Source organism: Phacochoerus africanus, chromosome X (genome assembly GCF_016906955.1).
Source record: "Phacochoerus africanus isolate WHEZ1 chromosome X, ROS_Pafr_v1, whole genome shotgun sequence".
NCBI lineage: Eukaryota > Metazoa > Chordata > Mammalia > Artiodactyla > Suidae > Phacochoerus > Phacochoerus africanus.
The window spans coordinates 12,690,331-12,706,767 of record NC_062560.1 but is presented as its reverse complement, the minus strand read 5'-3'; the positions used below and the strand labels follow the sequence as shown (position 1 = coordinate 12,706,767).

At 48.5% G+C, this 16,437-nt stretch overlaps 2 protein-coding genes across 5 annotated transcripts in view; one reads left to right on the top strand and one right to left on the bottom strand.

The window, feature by feature from the left end:
- The window catches only part of OFD1 (OFD1 centriole and centriolar satellite protein), an 89,193-nt gene that overhangs the window by 50,856 nt on the left and 21,900 nt on the right, over window positions 1-16,437 (bottom strand). Inside the window, exons 2-4 of one of the 3 annotated variants that reach the window (XM_047765122.1) lie at window positions 14,501-14,634; window positions 8,184-8,245; window positions 4,510-5,108 (exon numbers count right to left, since the gene is read on the bottom strand). The gene's annotated coding sequence lies outside the window, so the exon portion shown is untranslated. The remainder of the gene's footprint in view (window positions 1-4,509; window positions 5,109-8,183; window positions 8,246-14,500; window positions 14,635-16,437) is intronic. The other 2 variants (XM_047765123.1, XM_047765125.1) reach the window with 2 other exon arrangements.
- On the top strand, window positions 18-12,955 carry TRAPPC2 (trafficking protein particle complex subunit 2). 2 transcript variants are annotated; one of them, XM_047765143.1, is made up of 5 exons: window positions 18-124; window positions 7,460-7,571; window positions 9,500-9,644; window positions 10,327-10,412; window positions 11,844-12,955. In XM_047765143.1, the coding sequence occupies exons 2-5, from the start codon at window positions 7,479-7,481 to the stop codon at window positions 11,940-11,942; spliced, it is 423 nt and encodes a 140-aa protein (XP_047621099.1). In that variant the 5' UTR covers window positions 18-124; window positions 7,460-7,478; the 3' UTR covers window positions 11,943-12,955. The 2 variants fall into 2 exon arrangements, with proteins under 2 accessions (XP_047621099.1, XP_047621100.1); XM_047765144.1 differs by lacking the exon at window positions 18-124 and adding an exon at window positions 5,316-5,444.

The window sequence follows — 16,437 nt, the reverse complement described above, 5'->3', positions numbered from 1 at the left end:
GTCGCAGGAGCGCAGCTGTGCAATCTCGCGAGGGTAGCTTCGGGAGTCCCCACTGAAGCCGCGGGGCGCGGGTCTCTGCCGCGGGGACTGACTGGGCGTTTCCGTTGCCGGCGTCTCGCCGCAGGTAGGGGACGGAGTGAGTGGGCGGCTCCGGGATTCTAGGGACGTCCTGTGCCCCGCGTGACCCGGCTGTTGACCTAGTCTCTCCCTTCTGCCCTGGGCCCAACCCGCCCGGCCAGTCCACACTTTAACAGGCAAACGTGCGCGGACTCTGGGGCTTTGCTTGTTCTGTTTTTCACTAGGTCACTCAGGTAACCCAGGTTTTGTTAACCGCGGCACTACTGGCGTTTGGAGCCGGAAAATGCTTCCTTGTGAGGCTGTCCTGTGTACTATAGGATGTTGACCAGCATCCCTGGTTTTCACCCATTACATGTCAGTAGCACTCGGGCCCCCCCCCCCCGCCCTGTTGTGACAATCATGAATGTCTCCCCACATTGCCAGGTCTTCCCTGGGAGGCATAATCGCCCCCAATGGAAAACCGAGCGTGCGGTGAGGAAGACAGGTGAACTGTGTTCCTACGATGTTTAAATCTAATTAGAAAGAAAAGGAACCAGTCTCTCTAGAAGCAATAATAACATTAAAGCCTGAGAATTGGCTAAGATACATTTTAAGACTTCATCAGGGCCTTGCTAGGTAGGATTTGGATGGTGGGCAGAAAGCATGGGAGGAAGGGGGAAAATTCTCAAAAGAATTTAAAAAAAAAAATCGTGATACTCTCAAGAGCAGACGAAACTTGCTTGACTCCAGAGCCCCATCCAGTGGGTATGAGGTATTTAAGTCCTACGAAGACAGAATTGGGCCAGTGCTGGCTTTGTGAACAGCAGTGATGAGTACAATGAATTTTGACCCCTAGTCATTCGAGGCTTAGAAAATGTAAGAAACATCAAGAGTGAGAGGACTTCAACAGGAGGTAGGGAGTGTGTAGGTTGGTGTTGGGAAGTAATTTGAGGAGGGATTTGATTGGACTTAAAAAGATGGGTAAGGTTTGCACATGGAATCAGGGAGAGTATGCCAGGCCAGGAGACTTAACTGGAGTGGACACAATCACAGCCGGGGAGAAAAAAATAAGTAGCCCAGTCCACTCTAGCCGATGTAGGGAAGTGAGATTGAGCAAAGCCATGCAGAGCAACATAGGATGAGCTTTTGGATATTGGTACTTGATCTTGTAGATGAGAAGCATTAAGGCTTTTGAGCAGAATAGTGAAGTGATGAAACATGTTTGAAGGTGTTCATGTTGCAGATACTGTTAAATAAAAACACATCTGTGCCTCAATACCCTGTTACCCCCACTTTTGGTCCTCAGATTACATAGAGTTAGATGCAATATCTAAAAGCCAGCATCATCTCACTTGGAGGTAGAGGAATTGCTTCTAATTTTAATAGAAAATGTCCTATTAAGGAATTGTCAATACTGTCCATCCTGCTCATTGCAGGAGACACGTCCTGTGCCACACTAGGTTACTCTTGCAGCCCCAAGGCTATAGAATGACTGAAGCCAGTGCTGTTGGGAGCACAGAGCGGTTTTCTAGAAGTTCTTCCATAGGGGATATAAAGAGGTTTGCTGGACAAACGGATGGTTTTGGGACTGGAGTCCAAGTTGTCTTGGAGGGGACTTCTAAGTTCATGGAGCTCATCCTCCCACTCTGGCACTAGTGGCCTTTCAGCCTCCCCTTACTCGCTTCCAGTGAAGAGGGTGGGGGAAGGGGAGTCCTCTCACCAGGCAGCCTCAAAGTTCTTTAGTTGTTGTCAAGTTCTCGATTATATGGACCCACCTAATTTTCCATGTAACCTGTGAGGAGCAGTCCTAGGCTTGGCCTCTGGAACAGTTTGGAGTAAGTCTGTCTAGTTCACAGCTAGCAAATAGTTGGCACTCACATAGGCACTGCCCTCTCCCAAACCCACAGCATTCGCCGATCACTGATCACAGCCCTCTTTCCCACTGACCACCCTAGGGGTCTTCTCAGACTCTCACACCATTTCCTTAGAATGAGCTCACAAGACCCATTTGCCATCCCTAGTCCGATCCCTTTTCCATTAGACAGCTTCACATTTAAAGACTGTACCATACCCCACTCCCCCCGCCCTCCACAAAAAAGCTCTCCCCCGACACCACCAGTTTAAACATCCTTCAGTAGCTTTTGCTAGCTTTTGTCTTGTTTCCAGAGCAGTCCCTAGCCTAGATGCCTCCCTCCTCCCAACACACACAGTTCAGAATTATTGATCCTTTTAAAATGCGATTCCCAGCAGTGAGTACGTTCCCCAGAGATATTATTAGTAAAGAGGACATCGTGTTTAATACAGCCTAGAATTCTATTAGCTTTTTTGACCACTGGATCAGATTCCTGCCTCTGATTGAGCTTGCAGTCAATTAGAAAAGCAATGAACTGCTCTTATTCTAGTTTCCCTCATCCTGTTGTGCAGGACTTTATTTCGAATCCTCTTAAACCCTGTCCTGTTCATGACACCTTTTTCTCCTTTTGGTCTTCTAATCAATTAGCTGCCCTTAGCTCGTCATCTGTGCGAGCTGGCTTCCTCTTCGTTACTGATTCCAACATTGAGACAGACTAGGTCAAGCTCAAACTCAGCGTTTTCCTCGAGACCCCATGCTGTCATCTGACGGGAAGCACTTAGTTAACACTGCAGTCAGTTCCCAGCTGTGCCTCCTTCAGCAGAGAAGGAGTGCTTCTTGGCCCTGGGCAGTGCTGTGGCTCTGGGGATACACACACCGCCATCCAGGCTTCAGGTCTCCTAACCACCTCCCGTTTCCCTTCCACACCAGGCAGTGTAGGTCTGCTCTGACTTCTCACACTGCACGTACGAGAGTAGTAACCTCTTCTTTTTGTCCAGAGATTCACATGAAGTGACTTGGTTTATCACAAATGCTCCCAGCACAGTGTTTACCAAAGACAGGCATTTGATACATATTTCTGTTGGTAATTTCATCTCTTGGGAAGTACTCAGCTGCAGACTGGGAGATAACCTTTTTTGTTTCAAGTTGGAGTAGCAGTTACTCTGGCAGCAGGGCGCTTTTCTGTTCCTGGGATTTCTGCAAAGTTAGTGATCAGTAGTTAGAGAACCACAGCTGTTAGCCCAACATACCTCATTTGCAGAGAGGGGAAGACTTCGTTGAAAGGTCTAGATATTTCTTTAACTTACCTGTCTTGAGGTTCACAGCTTGCCTAGCCTTACTTCTTCCCCACTTGCTGTGTGAAAATCATTTTTTTTTCCTCGTTTGGCTTTTTAAGGCCGCACCCCCAGACTAGGGGTCAAATCAGAGCGGCAGCTGCCGGCCTACACCACAGCCACAGCAACACAGCCTCCGAGCCGTGTCTGTGACCTACACCACAGCTCACGGCAACGCCAAATCCTTAACCCACTGAGCGAGGCCTGTGTCCTCATGGATACTAGTCCGGTTCATGACCACTGAGCCACGACGGGAACTCCTGAAAATCATTCTTTGAGAAGACGGCAATTCTGCACACCTGTGTCCTCTGGCCGTTAGGTACCAGGTGCTTGAGGTAATCGACCTTCTCCCTTGCTTTTTCCTGATTGTAGCCTAGAAAGGCTTTTGTTTTCTTAACGTATTTATTCCACAGATGTCAGCTCGTTTCGGGCTTTTGCCCTTCTGGTGCTAGCCTCAGAGTTTCCCGGTCCTCTTTTCTGCTCATTACTAGTTAGGGCCCTCCTCCTTAGGTCCTACACACGTGCTCTTCCACCTCAGGCAAGTCCTTGTTGATTCCTTCAGTTGCCTCTCTTGAAAGTAGCTGTCACCCCATCCACCAGAGACTGCTGTTTTCACCACAGGTGGGAGTGCTGTCCCTTGGCAGGGAGGGTTTCTTCATTGGCACCTTAATAACCTTAACACCGTCTCACAAAGGCGTAGCTTGTGACTTGAACACAGGTGTCATCAATCAGGCCCCTGAGGGCCTTAAAGGGCCTCGGCACTGAAGCTTCCAGAAGGTTCTCTCCCTTACAGAGGCCAATTATTCCTTACCCCCGCCCCCCACCCATGCCTCCCGTTCCTGCATTCCCCTTCCTGTATTCCAACATCATACTCCCTTCCAGACACACACACACACACCCTTCTGTGAGCTCTGAGCACTTTTTATGTGCTCAGCTGCGGTGGGTAGAGGGGATACTTGCTGGAAAAGCACAGTGGCGGTTCTCTTCAGACTCTCACCCCACATTGCTCTGAGTGGCTTCACCTCCGGGTACCATTGCCAGCCTCCCACACCCCCTCTTTCCACAGGGCCTTGAAACCCGAGTCCCATGGTAAACAAACTCCTTGTGTCCCCACTCTGTGGAGGACGCACCTTCTACTTTTCTGCTGGTACTTACTTTTTCTTATACCCGCAGATTTTGCAGCTTGACGGTGTTAGTTTGCTACTATGGCCTTAACAAGTTACCACAAGTTCAGTGTCTTAAAAACAACACACATTAGCAGCTTACCGTCCTGTAGCGTAGAGGTCCAACCCGAGTCTCACTGGGCTGCAATCCTTTCCGGAGGCGCTTGAGGAGAACGGGTGTTCTCGCCCTCTCCAGCTTCTCGAAGCTCCCGCGTTCCTTGGCTCGCGGCTTCTTCCTCCGTCTTTGCAGCCGGCCTCGCCGTCCCTCCCTGGGCCGCCTCCCACAGCCCCGCCCCGCGCGGGGCGGGCCCGCCCTCTTTCCCTTTAAGGCCCCAGCGGAGGCCCCGGGGCCCCGCCCCGCCGGCCCGGCTCCGCCCCGCCCGCCGGCCCGGCTGCTGCTGAGCGGCCTGAGCCCTTTGCCCGGTAAAGCAGCCCGCACAGGCTCCCGGGTTCAGGGTGTGGGCCCCTTGGGGAGGGGCGGCTGTTCTGGCTCCACCGCATTTTCAAACTCGGCCTGTCCCTTCTCCTCCCTCTTCCTTCCCTTTCCTCCTCCCTTTCTCGGTGAAGAGCAGCGTCGCCTCGGCCACACGTGCGGAAACATCCTCGGTTCTAGCCTCTTCGAAGCCTCAGCTCCCGGTTAGGCCAGTGCCAGCTCTGCAGCGACCCCCGCTCCTCGAGGCCCTGGAGATGCTGGGAGGGCCCCTGTTTCAGCGAGGGGAAGGGTGAGCCGGAGAGCACGCCTTCCTCCTCCCAGATAGCACGCTGCCCAGCGTGGGGCCCGGCTCGGCGCCCGCCCCGCCCCGCCCCACCCTGTAAGCCCCAGTCCCTTCCCCGAGACTCGGCTTCCTTTTCCCCCACTTCCCCTTCCAGCTTCTCCTCGTCAGAGGGACAGAGCTGCCTGCCTGGCTCTTCAGCTGCGTGTGGGGTCACACCGTGGGCAGCTTGCTGTGGCGCCTTTACGCCGCATGGCCCGCAGCCCCCTTTCTGCGGCTGCTCACGCCCTTCTGAGCCCGGGGCTTCTCTCCCAGGCGTCTAGGGGTGAGTGTGTGTGTGCGTGTGGAGCGATCTTCCTTATACTATATTGTCTTGCGCAGCTTCTTAAGTGTGTAGGGGCAGACATAATTTCCTTACGGGATTTTTTCCCCCTGCTGCTGCTTCAGTGTTTGTTTGGAAGAAAGTAAGCCCTTCCCTTGGCAAACTCCAGCTATGAAACCTGTTCCAGCAGGAATGGATGACGTCACTGTGCACCTTGTTAAGTTTCAAGCTCCCATCCCTCTCCCTTCACTTTTGCTTGAGAATTATTGCCAGTTCGCCTCCTTCCCCATAACTTTTGCATCGCTCTCGCCCTTTGTGTCCAGTTTTACTTTTTCTCATCTTTCCCTTAAAACAGGGACCACCGTGTTCTGTAAAGGGCCAGATGGTCTCTGGGTGACGACCCCCTCTGCTGCTGTGGGCAGAAGCAGCCTTAGATGACAGTGGCAGGGAGAGGACGGCCCAGGCCAGATAGGCCCGCAGACGGTGGTGTGCCAGCCCCTGCCCCAAATAACCTTTTCCGTCTGACTCACCTCGTCCTGCCAGGAGAGTCTCGTCTCCTATCTGCCTTTTCTGCCAGTTGCAGAGTGAAAAGTGCCAGCTGTGCCCTGGTTCGCTCTATGAAACGTTGTTTGCCCAGGAAACACACTTCAGATCTCTCGAGTTCACCACACGTTCTGTGTGAACCCATGGAAGCCCAGTGGGGCTTGATGAGCCCTGGGTTCTGACACACCTCAGGGTATGTTCCCCGAGACTGCAGGCTCCCAGTTAAGCAGATTCCCCCCAACCCCAGGAGGCTTCCTGGGCCCCACGTCTGGGTCTGGGGTGCACTCTTCCGCAGGGTTTTAAGGAACATTTCCTGAGCACCGCCTGGGAGCCAGACCCTGCTGCCCTGGGCGCTTTGCGGCCACTAGGTCGTGTCGTCCGCAGACTCGCAGACTCACCGTGAGGGGCTACAATGGTCACGGTCATCCCGATTTCCCAGCAGGAATCCAACAGTGGCCACTGAAGCACCAGGACCGAGCCTGGCTCCTGTGCCAGAGCTACCGTGAAACTAGCTTTGTCTGAGTCCAAAGACTCACATAAATCCATGTCTGTCCATCCATCTGTCCAGATTTTGTGCTAAAAGCCGTGGAATCGTTGATTTCTCCTCCACTTTCTCTTGTATTCCTTGAGCAAGCCTATTAACCGCAGTTCCGAGACCTCTTAATGCCCCAGAATGTCTTCCTTTTTGGATATGATTTTGTCCCTCTTTTCTAGAATATAAAACTTTGTTGGAGTTCCTGCTGGGGCGTAGTGGCCTAATGATCTAACCTGTCTCTCTGGTATTCCCGTTCTGATCCCCAGCCGGGCCCAGTGGGTTAAGGATCCTCCATATGCCGCAGGTGCAGTGGGGGGTGGGGGTGGTACTGTTTCTTCCTCTCATTGACATGTCTGAGAGGCATACCTCAAGCTCTTCCATGTGCAGCGTTGCATTCCTAGCATAGACCCTCGGGTAGGAAGCTGGACACTGCACACGGTCTGCAGATGAAGGCTAGAGGGGCGTGCCTTTCTGTAGGTGACATGCAGGAGAGTGGTTTTTAGCTTCCTCAGAAACATCCTTCCTGAAACTTTGGAAGGCAAGCCAATTATTTCCTAATCAGCATCCTTTATTATCCTTCCAGGTGTCAGCACTGCTACTAACTGGTCCCGTCCAAGTGTAGCCTGGCTAACTGTCCATGTTCCACACTTTCAGATCATGACAGTGTTGTTTCTGTGATTTCACAGTAGCGGTCTTCTAGTTTCCCTATGAAAATCTAGAACTGGATTCTGCATATATATCACAGAGAAATCATCTGTATCATTCAAAAGCCGTGTATCTACAGTGGTATACTGGGAAGCCTGCCAAGCTTAGGGGCCACCTCCTCTGCAATTCAGGTTTAAGTAAAACAAACAAAAAAATGGAGTTCTTCGCTTCTTGTTAACCATTTCTGGTTTTCAGTATTGAGTACTGAAAATATGTATTACTTTCATTTAATTAGGAGCTGTATATTGAGGACGATGTCTGGAAGCTTCTACTTTGTCATTGTTGGTCACCATGACAATCCAGTTTTTGAAATGGAGTTTTTGCCAGCCGGAAAAGCGGAATCCAAAGTGCGTATGGAACCTTAAAAAATTCCCTCCCAGTTGGTATGCTGTGGTATGAGATCATGGGTCATGATGTGATGTGAGCTTAGAGCTGAAAGAGATCTGGACAGATGAGGGAACGAGCAGCGGGCCTCGCTCTGCAGTCCCACAGGGTGAAAGAAGCCAGCCAGGTGCTGCGTGTGGTGTGTGGTTACTTACATATCTGTGGTTTTTCTCTCACTCCAGTGGCCTTGTGGTCAGCAAAGCACTGCATATAAAAATACTTTGCCACACGACTTGATCTGACTTCTTTCTCCTGCTACCACTCACCTTCTTAAAACATTTCTACGGTTGCCTTCTCAACTCTCAAGTCTGACCATCAGTGTGAAAGAAAACAGTGCTGTGAGCCAGACACAGAACACACCCATTTCCCCGATGAATAAATTAGCCTTCTCACAGTGACAGGAGTCCAGTATAAACATGCTTTAACTACAGTTACCTTGTGGCTCAGGATCTGGCTTGGTCACTGCAGAGGCCTAGGTCACTGCTGTGGCACCAGTTCAATCCTTGTGCCAGGAACTGCCACATGCCTCCAGCACAGCAAAAAAAAAAAAGATAAAATAAACAAACAGACTTTACCTGTGTGAGTGATTCCAGGGCAACTAGCAGCCTTCGTCCAGCCCAGTCATGGGAACAGCCTCCTGAGTAAGGAAGTTACATTAAGTTCTTAGGGTTACTGTACACAGTACCAAAAACCGGGCGCCTTAGAACAACAGAAGTGTATTACCTCGAGGTTCTGGAGGCCAGAGGTCTAAGCTCAAGCTGTCAGCAGGGCTGTGCCCTCTCCAAGCAGCTAGGGAAGGTCTGCCCAGGCCCCTCCCAGCTGGTGGCAGCACAACCCCAGGCCTCACCTGGCCTTCTCCGCGGGTGTGTGTGAGCTGTGGCGTAGGTCACAGACATGGCTCGGATCCTCGGATCCAGCATTGCTGTGGCTATGGCATAGGCCGGCAGCTGTAGCCCAATTCGACCCCTAGCCTGGGAACTTCCATATGCTTCAGGTGCCACCCTAAAAAGCAAAAAAATAAATAAATAAGGTCACACTGGACCAGGGCCCACCCTGATGTCCTCATTTTAACCTGTTGCCGCTGTAAAGACCCCATTTCCAAATAAGATCACATCCTGGGGCCCAGGGGGTTAGGACTCCAGTAGAGGAAGTGCGGCGAGGGGCACAAACCCAACCTTTAACAGCTGTTGAAAAATGCATCTGGAAAGTAAGAATTCCCCAGGGGCGAGACTGCACTCCGGGTTGTGGATTCCCTCTCCACATTCCGGTGGAACAGTCCCCTCTCCTGCTGTCGGCACAGGTGACTGCGTGGGGCTGAGGCTGAGCCCGGCCACAAGCCATTCCCAGGTCCTCCTGCCGCATGACTTCCTTACAGCTCCAGGCGGCTATGCCAGGCTGCCTCCCCTGCTCCCCCGCTGTTACTGCACACAGAGCCCGCCTCCTACCGCCACTCCCATCTCGCCCCAGCACGCCCATCGCCCCAGCCTGGGAAACTGCTCTACTTTATCCATGGCCACCTGTTTTTTCTGTCTTCCTCCTCGAAAAAGACGTGAGCTTCTTGAAAGCAGGATCTTTTTTTTTAATGTGGTATTGCTTTTTCACATCCTTAAATGGTTAGAAAATTTACTAACTTCCTTCATAAAATTAAAATCTATATAGTTTCTTGAATAACTGCCTACTTCCATTCGCTGAGTTTTAAATACCAAATTAGAAAATAGAAAATGATGTGAAAACACTGAAGACCTTTATAAGTCTCCTGACTAAGAATCGAAGTAAAAGCAGCAAGCTCCTCCCTCCCCGGAGAAAGCCGTGTGTGACATTTACAGAATGAAGTGTTTCGTTTTTGACACTGTGTGTGAATGTTAACCTGGTGCTGCTCGCTGTCACCTAGGACGATCACCGCCACCTGAACCAGTTCATAGCACACGCTGCTCTCGACCTGGTGGACGAGAACATGTGGCTGTCAAACAACATGTACTTGAAGACTGTGGACAAGTTCAATGAGTGGTTTGTCTCGGCATTTGTAACTGCGGGTCATATCCTTATCTATGTAATAAGGAGATCTAACCAAGGGTTGGGGTAACAGATTAAACCATGTGGGACCCACATGCCAGGCTCTGAGTCTGGACTGCCAAGTATCAGGTAAAAATTGAATTTACAGGGCTTTTCTTTCTTTAGAGGAAAAAAACACTCTCCTTTTAACAGCTTTAAAACTAAGTCTTAGAGTCCCCATTGTGGCTCAGCAGGTGAAGAACCTGACATAGTGTCTGTGAGGACACAGGTTCAATCCCTGGTCCCACTCGGTTAAGGATCTGGCATTGCCATGAGCTGTGTAGGTCGCAGATGTGGCTCAGCTCTGGCGTTGCTGTGGCTGTGGTGTAGTTGGTGGCAGTAGCTCCCACTCAGCCCCTAGCCCTGGAACTTCCATATGCTGCAGGTGCTGCCATAAAGAGAAAAAAGAAAGAAAAAAAGAAAATCAAGTCTCATATAAAATTAAGTTTTATCTGAATCCTATCAAGGGTGACTTTATTTTGTAGTTATTTTCTAACTTAAAAAGATTATATGCTCTTCAAGATAAAACTGACATAATTTTGAACCCAGTCGATGGATTCAAGTTTTCCTTCGCAAAATACACTGCATGTGACTACTCTGAAGAATGTATCAACTGACTGCTTTTCAGTTTTCACTTCTAAAGAGATTATACCTTAATTATTTCACATATGAGATTTATCATGCTGCATGACGTAAGGCAAGAAGACGGAATAAAGAACTTCTTTACTGACGTCTATGATTTATACATAAAGGTATGATATGTTCTGGACCTTGCAACATCTGCTTATAAAAGGGATTCCAACTTGGGCAGGACACTGGCTTGTTGAGGCAGCTCCCTCACCAGGCGGGTCCCCCCACCTTAGCATGCCTGTAGGACAACAACTAGCACTGGTTACTTTTGAATTGTTTCATTCTCCCCCTTTTGGTGCATATAGTTGATTCTATGAGGGAACCCTAAAGAGAGACAAGCAATCTACCTAAGGGAAGTTGCTTCATAATTTTAATCTAAAATGTCTTCCATGTACTTAAGTTACAGGGCCATGAGTATAAAGTATCAGCTGGTAGGAAGTGATTTCATGCATTATCAAAGAGTCACTCGGGGAGAAAGCAGCCCCCTGCATTTCTTGATACGTAATTAGAAAAACTGAAATGGTCATAAGTCAGTAGTTAAACTGCAGTGCTGACAGTGTATTCTTAATAATTTAAATCGTCTGTATTTGGACAAAATTTTTTGCATATCAGCACAGTTAATCAATATTCCTAGTCAGAAGCAGCAAATAAGAATATTTAGCCCCCTTTTAAAGATGGACAGCATCAAGTGATTAAGGTGTAACAGTGGGTAACTCCTTTCCTCATTCGTGATTCCATTCAGGACTAATTTTCTTTCACATGTATTATGATTTACAAACTACTTTATCTGAGAAACTGATCACTTTGTGTTAAAGGAGAGTCTTAAAAACCTGAATGTTAAAAAATTGCCACACAAGAGGAACTTTTTTTTTTTTGTCTTTTTGCTATTTCTTGGGCCGCTCCCGCGGCATATGGAGGTTCCCAGGCTAGGGGTCAATCGGAGCTGTAGCCACCGGCCTACGCCAGAGCCACAGCAACGCGGGATCCGAGCCGCGTCTGCAACCTACACCACAGCTCACGGCAACGTCGGATCCTTAACCCACTGAGCAAGGGCAGGGACCGAACCCGCAACCTCATGGTTCCTAGTCGGATTCGTTAACCACTGCGCCACGACGGGAACTCCAAGAGGAACTTTTAATAGCAGTATGGTATAACTTTTTCCTTCACTCTAAGCACACGGAAGATTTTGAGTTTGTTTTATGTAGCCAAGGAGCCTTCCAGGTTAATCCACATCTTTGTAATGGTCGTGAGTGGATTAGTATTTCACGCACAAGGTGAGTCCTGGAAGTTGGTTTAGCGCACAGAGGCAGCACTTAGCACCGTTAGTTTTGCCGCGGGTAGTTCTCTAAAACATCAAGACAAACATTTCCTTAAGGAAACATTACTATTTGACAATGGAACATTTTTCATTGAAGCTTAAAAATGTGGTCTTCAGACTTTTGAATGTCTTTGATGACTTAATTTAAAAGTTTAAAATAATTGCCTTTTAGAGATCTATGATTTGGCAGCCTTTTTACTTCGCCAGCTCACTTTAACACCTTCTTCTCTCCTAGTTTGCAATGAATCCATTTTATGAACCCAATTCTCCTATTCGATCAAGCGCATTTGACAGAAAAGTTCAGTTTCTTGGGAAGAAACACCTTTTAAGCTGAATGCAGAAAATTCAGAAATAAACAATGTCACTACAAGGGGTATACTCAAAAACGTGTACATTGTAAGTAACTTGATTAAATAGCATGGAAAAGTTTTACTTGTAGCCTTGATTTATCTAAACCTAATGAAATTGCTTTTATATTTAAAAATAGTACATTCAGTGTCTCACGGTTATCAACAGGTTGATATGTGCTTGTGAACAGTGTTATTTATAAAGAGCTCTTTGCTGATAATCTTGAAAATATTTTTATTTTAAAAACTGAGAATAAGCTTTTGCTTTTCCTCATTCAGATAGTTTGATATTGGTGTAACAACCCAGAAGCAGATGTCATGGTAAAGATTTGGTAGGCAGATTGAAAGCTAAAAAGCTTCTAAGCAGTAGGGAATGAAGTTGCCAGCACAGAGATGGGCCGATCTATACATCTAGAGATGTCAGGAAAACGTACAGGCAGTGTACAGGGCACTACCCAACAAGCCAGAGCTCACAGCTCTGGCCGGGCCAAATGCCACATGCCTGCCCGGTGAGACTGGGAACAGTGATGCTGCTGTAACCTAGAATCCTGGATCCGTGTTGGTAAACTGGAAGGCTAGGACCAAAGTGACAGTTTATGTCCTATGTTTCCTTTCCCTCAGACGGTAACACTGAAGAGCAAGGGAACCTGTTGACCCCTGTAGTAAAAAGTTGTAAGGCAGTTTTAGAGCTGGAAACAGACAAGCTTGTGTTCCATCAGCACGTGCACTCCTGGCCATTTCGGCTGTGTACAGGAGCGGGCGGGAGTGGTCGCTGTGCGGTGACAGCGTGGGATCTTACTGTAACCAGTAAACGTCCACTGAAAAGCAAGTCATATTCGGGTTTTTTCTGTGCCAGTTGTGAGCACTTGAAGAATTCTGTTCCATTCTGAGTAACCTGAGCAAGTAATTCTAAGTTTGGCCTTGTATTCTTGTGTTAAGTTGCTACCGTAATTTTTTATCCTATTTATTTGATTTCCTAAATAAAGATGTTTGTCCAAGATTGTGGAAGTTTACTGTGGAATTTTTTAAGTGCTCACCCCACCACGACTATACCATTTTGGTCCTGTTTCCCTCCTCGAAGTCTGCAAACTAACATATATTGTAACTCATTTTATAGAACTCAGATCGCCTCAAATGAGGTGAATTTTGGGAGCAGAAAGATTCTCAGCTAAAAATCCAGGCATGATTTTAGCCATGCTCATTGGAGAGATCCACACACGTATTTACTGTATAGTTTGCTTTGCCCTCAAGGAGCCTGTAACACAGAGGGCGTGGCGTTCCGGCAGGAGGTTGTAGGGTGGAGAAGGTAGGGATCCCTGCTCAGCCACGTAACAGTGGCACCCTGCAAAGAGCCCTGTGCGAGTAGATCAGTGTAGTAAGGTGTCAGGTTTCACTTATGACTGTCTCTTTGAGAGAGCTCGAGCACGGGAGTGGGGGGTGGGGACCTCAGGGTGGGCTGTGTGGGGAAAGCCTGTGGGCATGGGGATGGGACAGCTGAAAGGATGGAACCGGGGGACTGCTGTGACGGGAAAACCAGGGGCTGATCAATAGGAAAGCAAAAGAACACCAAAAAAGCAAAAGAGCTGGCAAAGCTCATATCCAGTAGTAGGTGATGCCATGGAAAGTTCTGGAATACAAGAGTAATTGTGCAACGTCAGTAGCACCCTGGGCATCAGGCCCCACTGAGCACATGCGAGTCAGCATTAGATCTGGAATGTGCGTCAGCACTCGCAAAGCGATCCAGATCAAAAGCACAAATCCGCTCCTGTCCCCTTTCATTTCCTAGGCCCCTCGAGTGGCGCCCACGAGACCACTGGTCTCCGCTCTGCTCTGCCTGCTGCCCCCGTGTGCTTGCACCGCGTGGTCTCGACAGCACATCCTGGTTGACGTCCAGGATGGGGGCTTCCCAGAATGCACCGACTACAGAGATCCCCTTTCCTCCCTAGCACTGCCCTGGCCCACAAGCCGCTGGTGCTGGGGAACCAGAGTCACAGGGTGTCACAGGGCCAGGCTAGTACAATGAAAGCTTTCCCCAGTTTTTACAGAAACGTAAAACACATCTACGATGTTTTAACTTCAACTAAGGAGTTTTTCCCGGGGGCGGGGGAGAAGGGGACGCAAACATTTAAGAAGTACACGGACAAATGCAGTTTTCCATCTGCCCCACAGCACACTGCAATTGCTACAGTGGGTGTCAAAGGTACATCTGTCCATCCTCTCAAGTTCAATAGTTTGCCTTTCTCTTAACACTGAACTCTGTCTCAAAGGCTTTACGTCCACAAACAGCACAAAAGCACCGGACATCACAGAGCCAGCCTGAGGCCAGGTGGCATCAGTCCCCACAGCGGGGCCCCCAGCCCCTCGTCCCATTCTCCCCTCCTGGCTGCTCCCTCAGGGCTCAGGGCTGTACAGCTGCTTCCACGCCTCCTGCCACCAAGGTGGCCTGCTTTGCTCCCCAACTCTGGCTTTTTCCCTACCTGTCATCTTTGTAATACCAGCCAATCAAGCATGTTTTACTTTCTTAAAAGAATTAGTTTTCAGCTACCTTTTGCTGCTGCGTGAAGAGCTCTCCCATCAGTTACTTGTCACGTTGAAGGCCAAAGCTATCCAGTCAGGTTTGGTTCCTCCTAGTGTGACATGTCAGTGCTGTTTGGTCAATTACCTCCGTTCACCAGGTCCCTGTAAGTCACGGTACAAAGCTGGATTACTCTCCCTTCCATCAGCCTGTCTACACGTTCTGAACAATTTTTGCTGCCCAGCTGCAGACTTCTTGACTGCCAACTAATCTAATCCCTGAATATTTAGCTGGAAAAAGTTTACTGAAAAGATACCTAAGTTTGGAAAAACCACTAAGTTATGAGGTAAATCTATGCAAGTATCAAAGTTAAACATTTTGTAAATACCTACACACACACACACCTACAGACGTGTGTGATAGGCTGAACTGTGGTCCCCCCATAATTCATATTCGACAGGCCTAGTCCCCAGTGTCTCAGAGTGTGACCATATTTGGAGACAGGGCCTTTAAAAAAGTAATCTAAGTTAAAATGAGCCCATTAGGGAGTTTCCATTGTGGCTCAGCGGTAATGAACCCAATTAGTACCCATAAGGATGTGGGTTCCATCCCTGGCCTCAGTGGGTTGGGGATCTGGTGGTGCTTTGAGCTGTGGTGTAGGTTGCAGAAGTGGGTCGGATCCTATGTTGCTGTGGTGCAGGCCAGTAGCTGTAGCTCCAATTCGGCCCCTAGCCTGAGAACTTCCAAATGCTGCACCTGGGGCCCTAGAAAAAAGCAAAAAAATAAAATAATGAGCCTATTAGGGTGGGCCCTAATCCAATCTCACTGGTGTCTTTTTAGACATAGACACCTGGGGGGGGAGGACAGGAGGGGATTGTGCACAGAGGAAATGTCACCTGCAAGCCACGGAGAAAGGACTTGGGAAAAACTAAACCTATCAACACCTTCATCTTGGACTTCTAGTCTCCAGAACTGTGAGAAAAGAAATTCCCAGCATTTAAACCACCCAATCCACATCTTGTTAGGGAAGCCCTAGAGAACTAACCCAACACGCTTTCCTTATGTACTAAATTTCTAGATGGATACCCACGAAACTGAACCATGGCTGCTTCCGTGGGCGTGAACTCAGTGGCAAGGGTAGATATTTGTCCCTTGTGCCTTATCATTTTCAACCATGTGACTCTATCATCTGTTCAAAAAATGAACAAAAAATTTACTCCTAATACCCATTGTTGACCAAAATGTGGGCAACTGGCACTTTAACACACTACTGCCAGATATCTATCAGCAGAGAACAGTTTGAATAAACAGACATCTGCGCTGCTAATAAATGAGGTAGGTCTATTATAATGGAAATCTAGATAGATTAAGAGAAAACAACGCAAATGGGTACACTTGATTTAAAACACAAAGCAAGTCTCCTAGAGAAAAAACAAACAAAAGGAATATATAATATATACCTTTTTTTTTTTCTTTTTTGGCTTTGTCTTTTCTAGGGCCGCGCCTGCGGCACATGGAGGTTTCCAGGCTAGGGGTTGAATCGGAGCTGTAGCCGCTGGCCTACACCACAGCCACAGCCACGCGGGATCCGAGCCGCGTCTGCAACCTACACCACAGCTCACGGCAACGCCGGGTCCTTAACCCACTGAGCGAGGCCAGGGATCGAACCCACAACCTCATGGTTCCTAGTCAGGTTCGTTAACCACTGCGCCACGACGGGATCTCCTATACCAACTTATTAACGGTGGATTCCTATTTTGTTTTTTGAATGGAGGATTATCATGGGAGGGGGGGAAATAATAAAAACTACAGCCCTCTCTAACCCCAGAATACAGGCATTTAATTTCTCCAAATTTAAAATGTTAAAATGTCTTGCTGATAGCCAAATTGTCTGTTGCATTAGGAACTTAGACCTTTGAAAGCTTAGCTCGTGATAATGATAGTCTGTGTCCATGGTTCCAGGGACT